This window comes from Hippopotamus amphibius, chromosome 3, assembly GCF_030028045.1.
Source record: "Hippopotamus amphibius kiboko isolate mHipAmp2 chromosome 3, mHipAmp2.hap2, whole genome shotgun sequence".
NCBI classification, from domain to species: domain Eukaryota; kingdom Metazoa; phylum Chordata; class Mammalia; order Artiodactyla; family Hippopotamidae; genus Hippopotamus; species Hippopotamus amphibius.
Genome location: NC_080188.1, coordinates 169,629,060 through 169,643,162, shown reverse-complemented (window position 1 = coordinate 169,643,162; position 14,103 = coordinate 169,629,060). Strand labels below are relative to the sequence as shown.

The following is a 14,103-nucleotide window of genomic DNA, read 5'->3' as shown; positions in this document are numbered from 1 at the left end:
GATGCAAATGTTGAGGTATCAGGCTTTTAAAAACTTCTTCCAAGACCCAGGACAAGTGAATGGTAGACGAGAAAGTGATATATCTTTCCTAATTCCTACTATGGGAAGTCTGAATGATAACCAGCTTGCTGCAACCTTCAAACCACCCAATCCCTCGCTCAGTGATGCCCAGCGTGTGCCCGCACATGGCAGTGCCCTTGCCCGACGGAGCTCACACCATGGTGGACGGGAGGCAAACAGCCATCACACACACACTTCAACAAGGGGGCTACCACTTGGAGAAGGCAGAGCGAAATCCAGTGGGCGAACGCCGCTTTAGAAAGCTGGGCGTGACACTTGGAGACCGAGGGCTGACGGAGAGCCCACCACAGAGGCAGCAAGGAAGACAGTTCCAGGCAGAGGAAACAGCAAGCACAAAAGCGTGGAGGCAGGAAAGGCTCAGCGTGGTCGCTGTGGAGACGGAAGGCCCATGTGGCTGATGCAGCCACCATGTACTGGGTGCTGGAGGGAGGATGTAAGACAAGGCTGCCTGAAACATGCAGCGCCTGCAGGCTGCTTCAATTTTATTCTGAGGCAGTGGTTGGCAAACTCTTTCTGTTAAGGAGTAGATATTAAATATTCAGCCTCTGTCACATTTTTTAAGCCACCATTTAAAAAATGTAAAACCACTTTTAGATCTCATGGGCCACAGATTGAAGGCCCCTGCTCTAAGGTGATGGAAAGCCCTTAAACTATTTTGAGCAGGGCTGTGGAATATTCTGGTTCATGTTTTAAAAGATCACTTTGGTTAGTCTGTGGGGAAAATGTTGGCAATTAAGCAAAGCAGAAGTAAAGAGATCATTTTACTGCCACACATTAAAGTGTAGCCCAGGATGCAAAAGGGTGCCTCTAGGAACACGTGCCCTGATGTTGGGGGCCTTCAACGAAAGGGTACGTGAGCCTTTGGAAGTGCCACTGGGCAAGTAGGTGGGGCATCTGAGGGTGCTCTACCTAGGGTCCAGCTGACCCATAAATTCTAGGATTCTTTACCTATTTCATCTGTTCACAAACCTCAAAAGAAAAAAAGGGTATATATACATATGTACACACACACACACATGCATGCCACCAATAGAAACAGAAAAATTTACTTAGTAAAAAAAGTATTCACCACAAAAATACAGATATTAGTATATTTAAAACAAGGGAAACTTAGTGATATAAGGTATGTTTCTTAAATGTTTGAGATTTACCTGAGTCAGTCACCTGAGGTGTAGTTAAAAATGCAGGTCCCGGGGCCCCACCCAGCCCTACTAAGACAGATTCTAAGGTACAGTTTAACAAGTCTCCCAGGTGAGAAGTTGTTTGAGCAGCTCTGATCCACACGAATTCTAGAAGCCTTCAAAGGAGACCATTATGGTATTATCTCCTGGACTGCAGATTTCTTTTCTAATTATCAGTTAAATTAGAGTTTAAGATGGCATTCTGATATTCAATCAAACAATATGAACAGTACAATCCCCTTTATTTAATATATATTAATAACAATACAAAGCAAGTATCTGAATTGTTCACTGATGGGATAATACATGCTTTTAAAAATGCATTTACTATATTTTACAATAGTCTTTTTAAAAATAATGAACATTACTTGCATAATAAAAATATCAGCACAGAGGTATGGAAAAAGTGACTTTGAAGTTCCACCTGAACTCCGAACATTATTATAGAAATGTTTTTGCTGTTAGAAGGTAGGACGGTGAGGGGGGAAGTGATGAGGGTAAATCACACATGGGGGCTTCTGGGGGCGCTGGGAATGCTCTGGAACGCTTCTGGGTGCTGCTTCCATGATTCTGATTAGTTTATAAACTCTTCAAGCTGTATAATACTTGGGGTGCGTGTACTTTTCTTTACTATTATAATTTAATAAAAATGTTTTAAAAAAAACTACTGCTCTTGAACAATGGCTGGAAGGTAAACTGGACCAATTCTTTGAAAATAAATTTGGCATTTTGTATTAAGAACTTTGATATTTGTAACAAATATCCACTGCCTTGATCCAGTAATTTTAATAGGATTTACTTTAAGGAAATATAAAATATATACCAAGACAGATATGCAAAGATGTACACTGCAGTGCTATTTATAATATGAAAGAAAAGTAGAAATAAGCATCATATCCAAACAAGAGAATAGTAACTTATCGTAAACACATACAATGTAATATGTATTAGACATTACACTTAGGAAGAGAGTTCCGTGAACAGACAATTCACAGAAAAACACAAATGATCAAACGTGAAAAGATGCACTAACCTATTAATAATCAAAGAAGTACAAGCTAAGGGATATTTTCCCCACTTAGATTGGGAAAGATGAAAAAGATGAAGACTACTTAGTGTTGATGTAGGTATTAAGAAATATGGAATCTACACTCTGCTATTAGAAACATCATTGATAAGGTCTTTTTAAGGATACTCTGAAAACAGTAGCCAATGTTTAAAATGTGCATTTTCACTGAACTTTTCAGTACTTAAATACCTAGGATATGCTCACAAAGATCATTCCTGAAGTATGGTTTGCAATTGCCAAAAATTAACAACCACCTAAATATCTACCAATAGGGTCAATGATCAAACAAATCATAATAAAACCAGGTTAGAGAAGAGGTTCATGTCAAAGACCTGGGTTCAAGCTTAGTTATGCTTTTTAATAACCATGCAAAGTTGGGCAAATTAGTCTTTCTAAGTTCTTATTTCTTCTGTATAAGATAATACTTTATAGGGTCATTGTGGGGATTAATAAACTATGCAACCATTAAAAAGGATAATCTAATCTACTCTATTCAATAGCTGTTAGCCAATTACAGTTACGTATTGAGCACATGAAATGGAGTCAGTGCAACTGAGGAATTAAACTTTTAATTTTATTAAATTTTAATTAATTTAGATTTAAATTCAGCTACTGGAAAACTTTTACATATGTCTGGAAAATACTTGGGTATGCAAATCAAACTTTTCAACTGTATTATAAATTCTAAATACAGATAAAGCAGCTCCAATGAAAAGTTCAGTTCTGAATTGAGATGTGCTTAAGTGTAAAATATATGCCAGATTTAGAAGTTTTAGTAAAAAAAAATTTTTTTTTAATTTTTAAAATCTATTGTCTTTATATTGATTATATACTTAAATAATAATCTTCTGTATATACTAAGTCAAAAAATACATTAAGTTCACCTGTTTCTTTTTACTTTTTAAATGACTACTAGAAAATTAAAGATAGCTTGCATTTTAGTATTTCTATTGGAGAACACTGGTCTAGATTTGTCTGTATTGATAGATAAGACTATGTCCACAATATTTTTTCATAAAAAAAAATTACAGCCTAATATATCATTTCTTTTAAAAGTGTACTTCAATGTCTATAAAATGGCTAGAAAAAAATATTTAAAACTGTGATTTTTTTTTTTTAGGGAGTGGAATTATAGAATAGAGGGGGCATTTCACCTTTCTTGATCAAAATTATCTGCATTTTAAAAATAGTAAGTATGCATTACTTTTAATTTTAAAAATTAAAATAAAAAATGCTTATGTTGCATAACAGTATGATCACAACTATGTAAAAACACAACAAAGTTTTGTGTTTATGTGTCTTATTTTGAGTTTAGGTTTCTTTTTCTATTTTTTCCTGTTGTAAACTTTTTCTGATTTTCTTTAAAATGAGCACGCATTACTTTAATGAAATACACATTTAAAAGTTCTAGTTTTTAAATTTTCTGTTTCATAAAATGTGTATGTGGGTGTGTGTTAGCTCTGATGGTCAATGGGGCCATGGCAGAAGGTAAAGAACCATGGCTTTCACTTTTAGGATGGCACTTTTTCTATGTAGTGTAAAAGTTGCCAGATACCATACCACAGATTACCTTCTTAGTAGGATTTGGAATTTTAAGCTACGTTGCTAAACAGTTTGATGCATTTTGTAACAACCTGACATGCCCAAAACATAATTACTCTTTTTTATTTAAAAAAAAAAAAATTTTTTTTTTGCTGTTGTTGTTTTGGCCATGCTGCACAGCTTGAGAGGGATTTTAGCTCCCCAACCAGGGATGGAACCTGGACCCTTGGCAGTAAAAGTGCAGAGTCCTAAACAGTGGACTGCCAGGAAACTCCCTCATCATCTTTCTAATACAAGAAGTTTAGAACAAGCAGTCAAGAAAGCAGTTAGTACTGATAAAAATGGTTCACCTGCCAAAAGAACAACGAATGTCCTGGTTGTTTATGCTCCTGTGCCCATTTTATGCCGTCTTCCAAGCTGAGCGAATGGCGCACTACAAACTGCAGTGCTTGCCACTCAGTAGTCTCACATCCCAGCATCATCTGTACCCACAGAGTATGCCTCACCCTTTTTGATTAACCAAAGCCATTTCTATCTTGACTTATAATCGACTATAAACAATTCCTGGGTTTGAAGAGGCTGGATTTTGGGGAGGTGGTGCTATAGTTCTGATTGCCTTTGAAAGTTCAAACAAAGTTGGAGAGAACGTGAGGATCATTTAATTGATAAAGAAAACTGATATCCAGAGTAGCTAAATCACTTGCTACGTTGAAAATTTATTAAGACCTCAGCTGAGCCTAGAACTCAGGTCTCCTCACCTCTCACTCACTGTTCTGCCATTCACTGCAAAACCTTTCACTACTGAATTGACCCAATGGCACTTCTGCAATAGACTTCCATAACACACACATTTCACATGAGAAATCTCTGATGTATAGGTGACTCCACAAATGTAAAAATGATTACCTCAAAAACACCAAGGCTATACACACAAAAACAAGAATGTTTTGCTTTCTTTAGTAAAAACTGACAGCAAAACAATAAAAACTGCACAAACCCAACAGATGCTTGGGAAAAGCCTCTTTAAACAAAAATGATTTATTAAAAAGCAAAAACAGTGGATATTGAGATGATAAACAAAAATGACATTAAAAAGCAAAAATGGTGGACATCAATGGAGAAGAAACACAAGAGAAAGATTTAGTTCTTCAGCTAGCACAGCAACAAAAAATGTACAATGTATCACTGACTGCCCTAAGAAGGAGAAAGCACAACTGGCATCAACCTGGGAGCCAAATGCATTCCTTTAAGCAACTAAAGGAAAACCCACTGATAACAGTGACAGAGCTTACAGAAACTTGTGATGCACAAATCCCTAATCTGAGCTTGGTTTTGTGTTTCACTTCCCAAAACTATTAACTCTCTGATCCTGCGCTATCAATGCCAAGTGGAACCCAGAGAGTTCTGGATGCAAATACTATTCAGCTAAGTGCAATAATACTAAATCAACACAACACCTTTTCTTTTTAAATCAAGTTAGCATCAATTACCACTTCCTTCTCTCCCACATAACCTTGATTAGAATTTATTAAAATATGATAAGCAAAAACTCAGGTACTATTAACCCACCACTGGCAAATAGCAACAGCTTCCAGAAAGGAGTCATAAATGAGAAGAATTATTAAAAACTCTAAAACATTCAGTTGGATCACACAGTTGAGGAAAGTTTAGAAATCAGCTCTGAAAAGGACTGCAAAACTGTAAAGTATGGACTTGATTTAGAATACTTCTTTCAAAGAACGTACTTGAAAAAGCTTTTCAAATATTAGAAAACGAACTTTGAATTATACTTTCAATTATACCAACTCACTTAACTTTTACTATATTGACCTCTGAATTTCAATCTGCAGAATTTACAAGTGCTACCTTACAGAAAGAACAAACACAATGATTAAAGTCAAGAATATACATTTCACTGCAAGGCACCATTTAAATACCAACATCTACAGAAGTCATTTTCAGAAAAATCTATCACAAAAAATTTTAAAAACACACGCTACATTTATAAAATAAGTAATTGGGAAATTATTTACCTTATCAAAAAAATACATCACCTAACAACAATACTTCCTTTTCAGAATAGCCTCTGAACTGGCTAGAGACTTGGAGTGTGTGATCCAAATGTTCATTGTCTAGATAGGGCACCTGGGTCTAAAAAGGTTACTGCCCCATTCAAACGAGGGTTTATTTCTAATCAAAATAGGGACATGGATACAGAAAGACAGCTAATGAGTAAAGCAAGGAACAAGAATATTTAAAGTTCAGTGATAACCTACCATTTGAAATAATTTCAAAAGGGAATCACATGACATGGAGTCTTTGGCAAACGCACACCAAGGTTCCTGCCTAAGATGACTCTTAAAAAGCCATATGTTAGCACTGGTATGATCCCAAGTCTTTTTATTCAAGAAAGCTGCTTTCTAGTACATATGTTAAAGACAGCTGGTTCTCTTACATCTAGTTATGCTAATCAACTGGCTTAGCCATATAGTTTCAAAATACAAACATATCCTAACGATACAAGATTTCACTTAAACACTATTTTCTCTCAGGTTTTTTAACAATAGGTTATTATCTAAATGATTTGCGATGAAAGATCTGTTCACTTGGACTGACTTTTTTACATGCTGATAGGTGCCTGCTTGCTCTGGATAACTCCCGGAAGGCTGTCAAGCAGTTGTATATGGAAATGTCAGTAACTGGGTTGCAAGAGTTTCAGAAGCAATTCAGATGGTGGAAGAGGCCGCCATCCAAACCCAGTAAGAGTACTCTTCACAATGTAAAGTGATTACCAATCAATCAGGAAGCCAAATGGTTTCTACAATAGCAGTTCCTTCTGTCTAGAAATACAGTATACCAAAAAATAGAGAGGAAAAAAGATAACTGATTTGGAGGAAGGAATGGTACGGGCAGCAAGGATACAGTAACCTTCCCAAAGCCAGCAGTCTACTCTCTCATTTTGGCTCTGAGAAGTAAGCCTGACAATACTAAGAGCAGATTTCTTTTCAATCAGAGAAATTACTTGTGGAAAACTGACATTTAATTCATATTAAAAAAGAGGTTTCAGAGCTGACCGCTTAGTTTAAATTAAGGGAAAGAGTTCAGAGAAGTCTGGCTATTTCTTGCACAAGTAACACAACACGATCACATTCCTTACCCTGACGACTTGCCGAGTACTTGTGATGAAGGCTTTTCTTATACTCAATTCGGTTGCATCGAGGTTAAATTTTCTAGGATTTGCTTCGACTATGCGTGGGTCAAAAAGTCAAGGTAGAGCAATTTCATCATCAAAAACCTAAGAACCAGTATCGTGTTAAACCAGAGAATCTCTCACAGGCAAGCAATAAAATCTGGCCCAGCGCTTCTCAACACAGTCAACTTGACACTAATCATTCCCAAACTTTCTCTGCCTATAGCTAGATGAGGATCCTTGTGCCTCAAGGCAGAGATGACCTGCCTGGGTTCACTACAAACCCATGGGTGTCTGACGACTGCTGAGCTGGGCTCTTCCAGATGCCTGCTAGCACTTCTTTGACTCCAGATGACCTTTCCCAGAACAGCTTTTGCAAGCTGTTTTCATTTGCCATTCCAAACCATTTCACTTCTATCAAGAAGCTAACTCTGCTTCTTCGAGATTAAGGCTTCTTCTGTGTCACTCTCCTCACCCCCTGGTTCTGCTGCCCTGTGTCACTCACACGGCTCTCTGTACTTATCTCTCATCATCTACAAGTATACACTTGTGCTATTATTTGACTAATGCCATCCCCAAACCTCTCTCCCCTCACCATAAATTCTACAAGGTTGGTACAGTTTTGCTAATCAATCCAATCTCAGCAACTAACAAATCGTCCAGCACATAGCACACTCAATAACTATTTGCTGAATGACGAGTATCTATTAAAACTTTTGTTCTCTTTATCTCACAACTTCTCTATCTCCCCCAATCTTTTTCTCTTCTCTCCTATCTCAAGGGAAGACATTTTCCTGTAACTGTGCTTTTGATCCCACCCCCTCACATACCTTGTTCCACTACTTTTAGAGAACACATTTGTCTTTGAATAATTTAAAAGATGCCCCGGGGTCATTATGATTAATAGAAATTATGCACTTCGCACATCAACTGTATATGAGCTGGTGTGCTGACTACAGTGATCCTGACAAAAGCTGGTCGCCTTTATGTTTTATGACATTTAGAAAAAACAAAACAGAACTCAGAACATACAAATGGCCTATCTTTAATCTGAAGTTCTGATTAAATGGGATTTTTCCAGTTGAAAAAAAGGCCATATAATCTAGCATTTACAGTTCTCTGTTCATCAGTCAGATCAGCGGACTTACTTAACAGCAACAGAATGCTTAGCATAATAGATCTGCTTTAATAAATGCAGTTTCATGATACAAGATGCCTCTCTAATGCTCACTGGCATTGAACAGAAAAGAGTCCAGAGAAAGATTTTCTGATCTCTAATTACCAATGTATAACATGCTCTTTACCTAATAAACTTTGAACAACCCTATGAGTTAGGTACAACTGTTCTCCTAATGTTCTACTGAACAGCAATGTGCCCAAAGTCACAGTCAGTAACTGGTGGAGCCAGGACTTGAACACTCAGTCTGACTCTAGGGTCCACGCTCAAAACCACTGCACTATGCCGCCCCCATGCTGCAGGATCTGTCATGCACTGGGAGCAGAATCTGGCTACTCTACCTTAGCCTGCTGGCCAACAATTTTAAGTGTATCATGGTACCAATAAGAGCAACATCAATCGATGACAAAGGGTAATATCTAATCTATGTACTTGAGACATCTGGATGGAAACTTGTTCGTCTGTTTGCCTCACGTGGCACAGAAACGGCAGAAAAGGATATTGATGGTTTCGTCAAGGTCCTCTAGATCCCACTCTATGCTGCGGAGGTTGTTTCTCAGCTCGTTGGTGGTCCAGTCGATTTCTTCCCTCGTGGCTGTGGATGGGTCCTGGAGAAGCTCTGTCCATCTCTGAAACAATCCCTGTGCAGTGTTGACTGCTTTCTGTACCTCTCTGTAACCAAGTGAAGGGAAAGGGGAGAAATGAGTGCTATGAACACATGCCACGAACAAGTTACTGCAAGACTTAGGCTAACCTTTACAATCAGACACCATCCTCAGCAACCACCATTCCCCAAAGGGTTTTTAAGCCATTAAAGAAGGCTCTTCATGGACAAATATCAAAGTTCAAAACTTTAAAATGATAGTCTGAGTATTATGTTGTCAGCTGATTTCAAAATAAAACAGCCATTACTTAAGCAGCTATAATATCGAGTTTGTTTGCAAAGGACAAACTTCAATTTTTCTAACGGACTATACTTAATAGTCTAAGAAGCTATAATACAAATTAACTAAAGGGCCGTTAACAATCACACATATTGCCAGTTGGTGTGAAGTAATTCATATTCAGAAGAAAAGGTTCTAAAACACTTTCCTTTTCTTGGGGAGGCTGGTGTGGAAAGGGGTAAAAAAGGGTAGCAGGAAGGGTTACTCTTACACAGCTAGTCTTTTAGAAGGTAAGTATTTTAATCTGAGACATATTCAAATCCAAAATCTCATTATAAGATTTCCAAACGTTATTAGCTTTAAATATATCTACTTTCCTGGATTAAGCAACTCTGTAGAGCAGATTAGTGTGCTTCATGTTTAGGGAGTGAGACTAGACCATTAAGTGCTATGGACTATTTTGCTTTTAGATACAGTTACAAGGTCTTAAAAACTTTTCCCCTCACCTTTGGGTCAATATCCAGCGTTTAAATATTATAATCTAACATTACCACATATAAAAGCCAAAAAGGAGTTACTTTATAATCATGGGCTCCTGTGTACAAAGATTATAACCTTCATGCTCCTAAACTAAGAGATCTGTTTTGATCCTTCTATGATTTCTTAACCAATTCTTCTGGGTGTTCAATCAGTGTGTTTGCTGTCTATGGCTTTAAAACAGAAATCACATGCATCCTACACCCTCTGACACTTCAAGTACCAGAGGAGACAGCACTAACAAAATGAAGAAAAGTGACTTACAATATTTTGGACTGTGAATACTGATGAGAGCTAAAAAGCTGAATACTGAATAGAGAATACAGCCATTGGGCTGAGCTGAGTAAATCACAAAGCTATGGGGCCAGCAACGACTCTACCAAGGTTATGCTCATAGCCAGTTCATGGGTTAGACAAGTCCCTTCAGTGCCTCTCTCATATCAGCCTTATGCTTTCAGTGCTAAAGAGAAACTCTATTTGAGACAAAAAGAGGAAGCACTAAGTAAGTGAGATGTAAATCTACTATTTTTACTCTTTACTGAGGTTTCTGGCTGATTTGATAAAGAGGTATACGTTTTCCCATAGTTTATTTTTAAGTGTTGAATATCCTCTATGATAATACAGGACAGAGTTAAAAAGGGATCTAAAATGATATCTCACTCTAAAGAATATGAAAATTATCAGTTCTGTAAAGGAAATCTGAATCCCTTTTTGAGAAGTTGAAGCCTCAGGCTAGGGCATACCACCTTCTCCACACCAGTAGACAACTAGGATGTCAGAGTTAACCTCTTAAGCAGCATAAACATTTTTGGTGTCAGGGCTCTTTTGTACTTTTCAAAGTTACTGAAGACCCCAAAGAACTCAGATTGATGTGGGCTCTTGACTACCACTTACTGTATTAGAAATTCAAACAGATATTTAAAAATATGTATCAATTAATCAAACATAACAATGAAATTACTATGTTAATGTTTTTGCAAAAAAGTTTCTAAAACAAAAGTATTTAGTGAGAAGAGTGCCACTGATTCACATTTTTACAAATCTCTTTAATATCTGGTTTAAGAGTAGACAGGTAGATTCTCACATCTGCTTCTACATTTGGTCTGTTGACAGACGTTTTGGTTGAAATATATGATGGAAATTCAACCTCATACGGATAGGCAGTTGGAAAAGGGAGGAGTATTTTAACAGTCTTTTCAGATAATTGTGGATATTCTTTCTTGACACTATACGAAAACTCGACAACTGGCAGTTTCTTAAAGGTTAGCTGCAATGTGGAAGGTGAAACTGTACCAAAGATGTTGTGTACTCTCATACATTACAACCCACTGCTCCATCTGGTATTGCGAATGGACCTCTTACCCATGTATGATTTTACAGCATCGCATACTGGTCATTTGTAAAGTATTAGTTTACTGAGCATCAAAGATCTTCCAAATGCTGACTCATTTCATTATATAATAACCAAAATCACATAATAATATCACCACCAATCCTAACAGAAAAACTAAACTATTGGGACTCTGTAAGATGACAGTAGTTGATACAAGCTTTCCAAAATTCTATTTTTTTAAAAAAGGCTTTAATTTCATCATTCGCAAAAATACTGTCAGTTATTTTCTAAGAAGTGACAGGTTCACCTCATTCATTTTTGAGAAAAATCTCAAAATTTCTTTTAGATAATTTTGAGATTTGTGAACACTGCAAGTCTCAATAGCTAGTTTGTGGGTCATTCTTTGAAGAAAAAATGAGATTCTGTGGAGGAAAAAACAAACTCTTTCAGCTCACAATTGGATCACAAAAGTGCTTTCCCTGCAGTCAGCCATCTTAGCTTACAATACAGCAAATGTGTTTCCTGCACTCTTTCATTTTGTCACACAAAGTATTAAAATGTGCACTAAGACTGGGAGAAATTTGTGAATTAGATGTCTGATTAATGACTTGTATATACAACATATGTTTTTAAAAACTCTCAAAACATAAGAAAACCCAGTTTAAAAATGGGCAAAAGATCTGAAAAGTCACTTCACCAAAGACAACACACAAATGATAACTAAGCACATGAAAAGATGCCCAATATCATTAGTCATTAGAAAAATGCAAAGTAAATCCACAATGAGATACCACTACAAACTTAGAAAGGCTTCACACAACCAACCAACAATGCCAAGTGCTGACCAGGTGGTGGAGTAACTGGAACTCTTGCGCATTACTGGCAGGAACACAAAACTGTACAGCCACTCTGGAAAACAGTGTGGCTGTTTCTTAAAATTAAACATACACAAACTTACCATGACCCAACAATGCCACAGGTTCAAAACACACAGGTTTTGATACAAAAACACACAGGTTCACACAACCACCTGCAAATTCTTATAGTGGCTTTAGTCATAACAGTCAAAAATGGAAAACAACCCAATGTCCTTCAACTAAGGAATGGACATACTACTCAGCAATAAAAAGGAAAAAAACACAAATACATGCAACAATATGGACAAATCTCAAACGCATTATGCAAAGTGTGAGACGTTAGGCTCAGGTCACACCCTGTATGATTTCATTTCTGTAACATTCCGGAGAAGGCAGAAATACAGGGACAGAAAACAGATCGGTAGTTGCCAGGCGCTAGGCATGGGGTAAGGGGAACACAGAAAAACTTTTAGGGGTGATGGACATGTCCTGCAACTTATTTGTGGAGATGGTGGTTACTGACTATATGCATTTGTCAAATTTCACAGGATATACTAAAAAGAGTCAATTTTACTGTAGGTAAATTATAACTTTTAAAAAATGAGGAAAAGTTGGGAATTCCCTGGTGGTCCAGTGGTTAGGACTCCAAGTTTCCACTGTTGGGAGCCCAGGATCGATTCCTGGTTGGGGAACTAAGATCCTGCAAGCCGCGCAGTGCAGCCAAAACAACAACAACAACATAACAGACAGACAGCAGATTAGAAACCCACATGTACAATACCAACTTTGTTAAGGGGAAAAAAAAGGGGGGGTGGGAATGTTCTTGGGAATCAAGATTTGATAAAATTAATTTTTTTACTGTTTCATGAAGAACATTCTTAAGGGAATATAATTCTCTTTTTTCTTTTTCACTGTGAGGGAGGAATACAATGACTACTACTAGTACAGTTTGGTGCCACTGCCTCGACTTTGGCTAAGGCACCAGCAGCTTACCTGTTACAGCTTTTGTACCATCAGTGCAAATGCCAACATGATGAAAAAAAAGCAAATAATATTTGAGAAGTGTCATGAAAAGCATTTTAAGCTGAGGGGCTCTTCTATGAAAGGATTTTGAGACCCCTTTGGGATCCAAGGGCCACACTTTCATAACCACAACTCTAAAGACACTGATACTCAGATTTGCAGGGGAGGAGGGGCAGGTGGGCAGATTCAATGCTAGAAGCAGAGAGGGAAAGCAAGGAATCCTTAAGCATGCAAGAACTTGAGCATGTCCTAAAGAAGGAATGAAAGAAATGGGAGGAATTAGAAAAATGCTACAAAGCAACCCCAGGATAACATTCAAAACCCCACAGGCCTGGCCAGTGACCTGGCTTATTCCACTCTCAATCTCTTTTTAAAAGAGGTTTCATTTTTAGTTTTCCTGTAGTAGCACAGATATAAGAAAGTCAAAGCTGTCTTATTTTACATTTCTAAGACATGTCTTAAGGGATCACAAAGGTGGGAACTGCCAGCAATGGTTCACATCTTGAAAAGCCAGAACCTGCAGTGTGTCAAGGAATCCTATCTTAATAGCAACTAACACGGTCCCTCAAAGTTTAAAACATCTCCCAGTTTTTCTTCTTCTAATACCATTTCAGCTTAGCATTAGCCTGAAAAAGAAGGTATGAATGGAGAAAAAAACGTGTCACAAACAAAACTTATTTTTAAGCCAAATATTAATGGTAACCAGAATATCGAAAAGAACTTAGGATTTCTGAACAGTTTCAAGAAACACAAGACACGTGTAGCAACGTACAAAATCCTACCTAGTGAGACAACCTGCTCAATTCAGAACTATTTGTAAATATTTGGGACTAAATGTTTAGAATCACCTGTCATTCCAAGTAAATGGATGAAGAGGACTGAGGAGTATATAAGCATGTCAGCTGTTTGATATTTGTGAGGGTTTCAATACAGAAGAGCTGGTTGCATTTTCTTCACCTACTTTCTCAGGAAAGGTAAGGGAGTTGTTTCTGCATGAACTGGCTAGTTAGGCACGTCCCACACATGCGTGCCCAGAAGCATCTGCTCCACGGTTAGTGCTGGCCACAGAGTGAGCCCAAGGAGTGTGCTGCACCTGCTGACTCCTTAGTCAACAGTGATGCACTTTCATCTGTGGTCTCCAGAAAGGTCAAAATCACAAGATAGTGCCCCTTTTTCCTATAGAGTTTGGTTTAGCTATTTTCTGGTTTTTCTTCCAAGTGTGTAATGGG

The 14,103-nt window shown here is 37.6% G+C and overlaps 1 protein-coding gene across 3 annotated transcripts in view; it reads right to left on the bottom strand.

The window, feature by feature from the left end:
- STX6 (syntaxin 6) overlaps positions 1 to 14,103 on the bottom strand; it is a 40,355-nt gene that overhangs the window by 15,549 nt on the left and 10,703 nt on the right. For all 3 annotated transcript variants that reach the window (XM_057726882.1, XM_057726883.1, XM_057726884.1), the window contains exons 2-3: positions 8,743 to 8,912; positions 7,031 to 7,125 (exon numbers count right to left, since the gene is read on the bottom strand). In XM_057726882.1, coding sequence (XP_057582865.1) covers positions 7,031 to 7,125; positions 8,743 to 8,912 — 265 coding nt within the window. The remainder of the gene's footprint in view (positions 1 to 7,030; positions 7,126 to 8,742; positions 8,913 to 14,103) is intronic.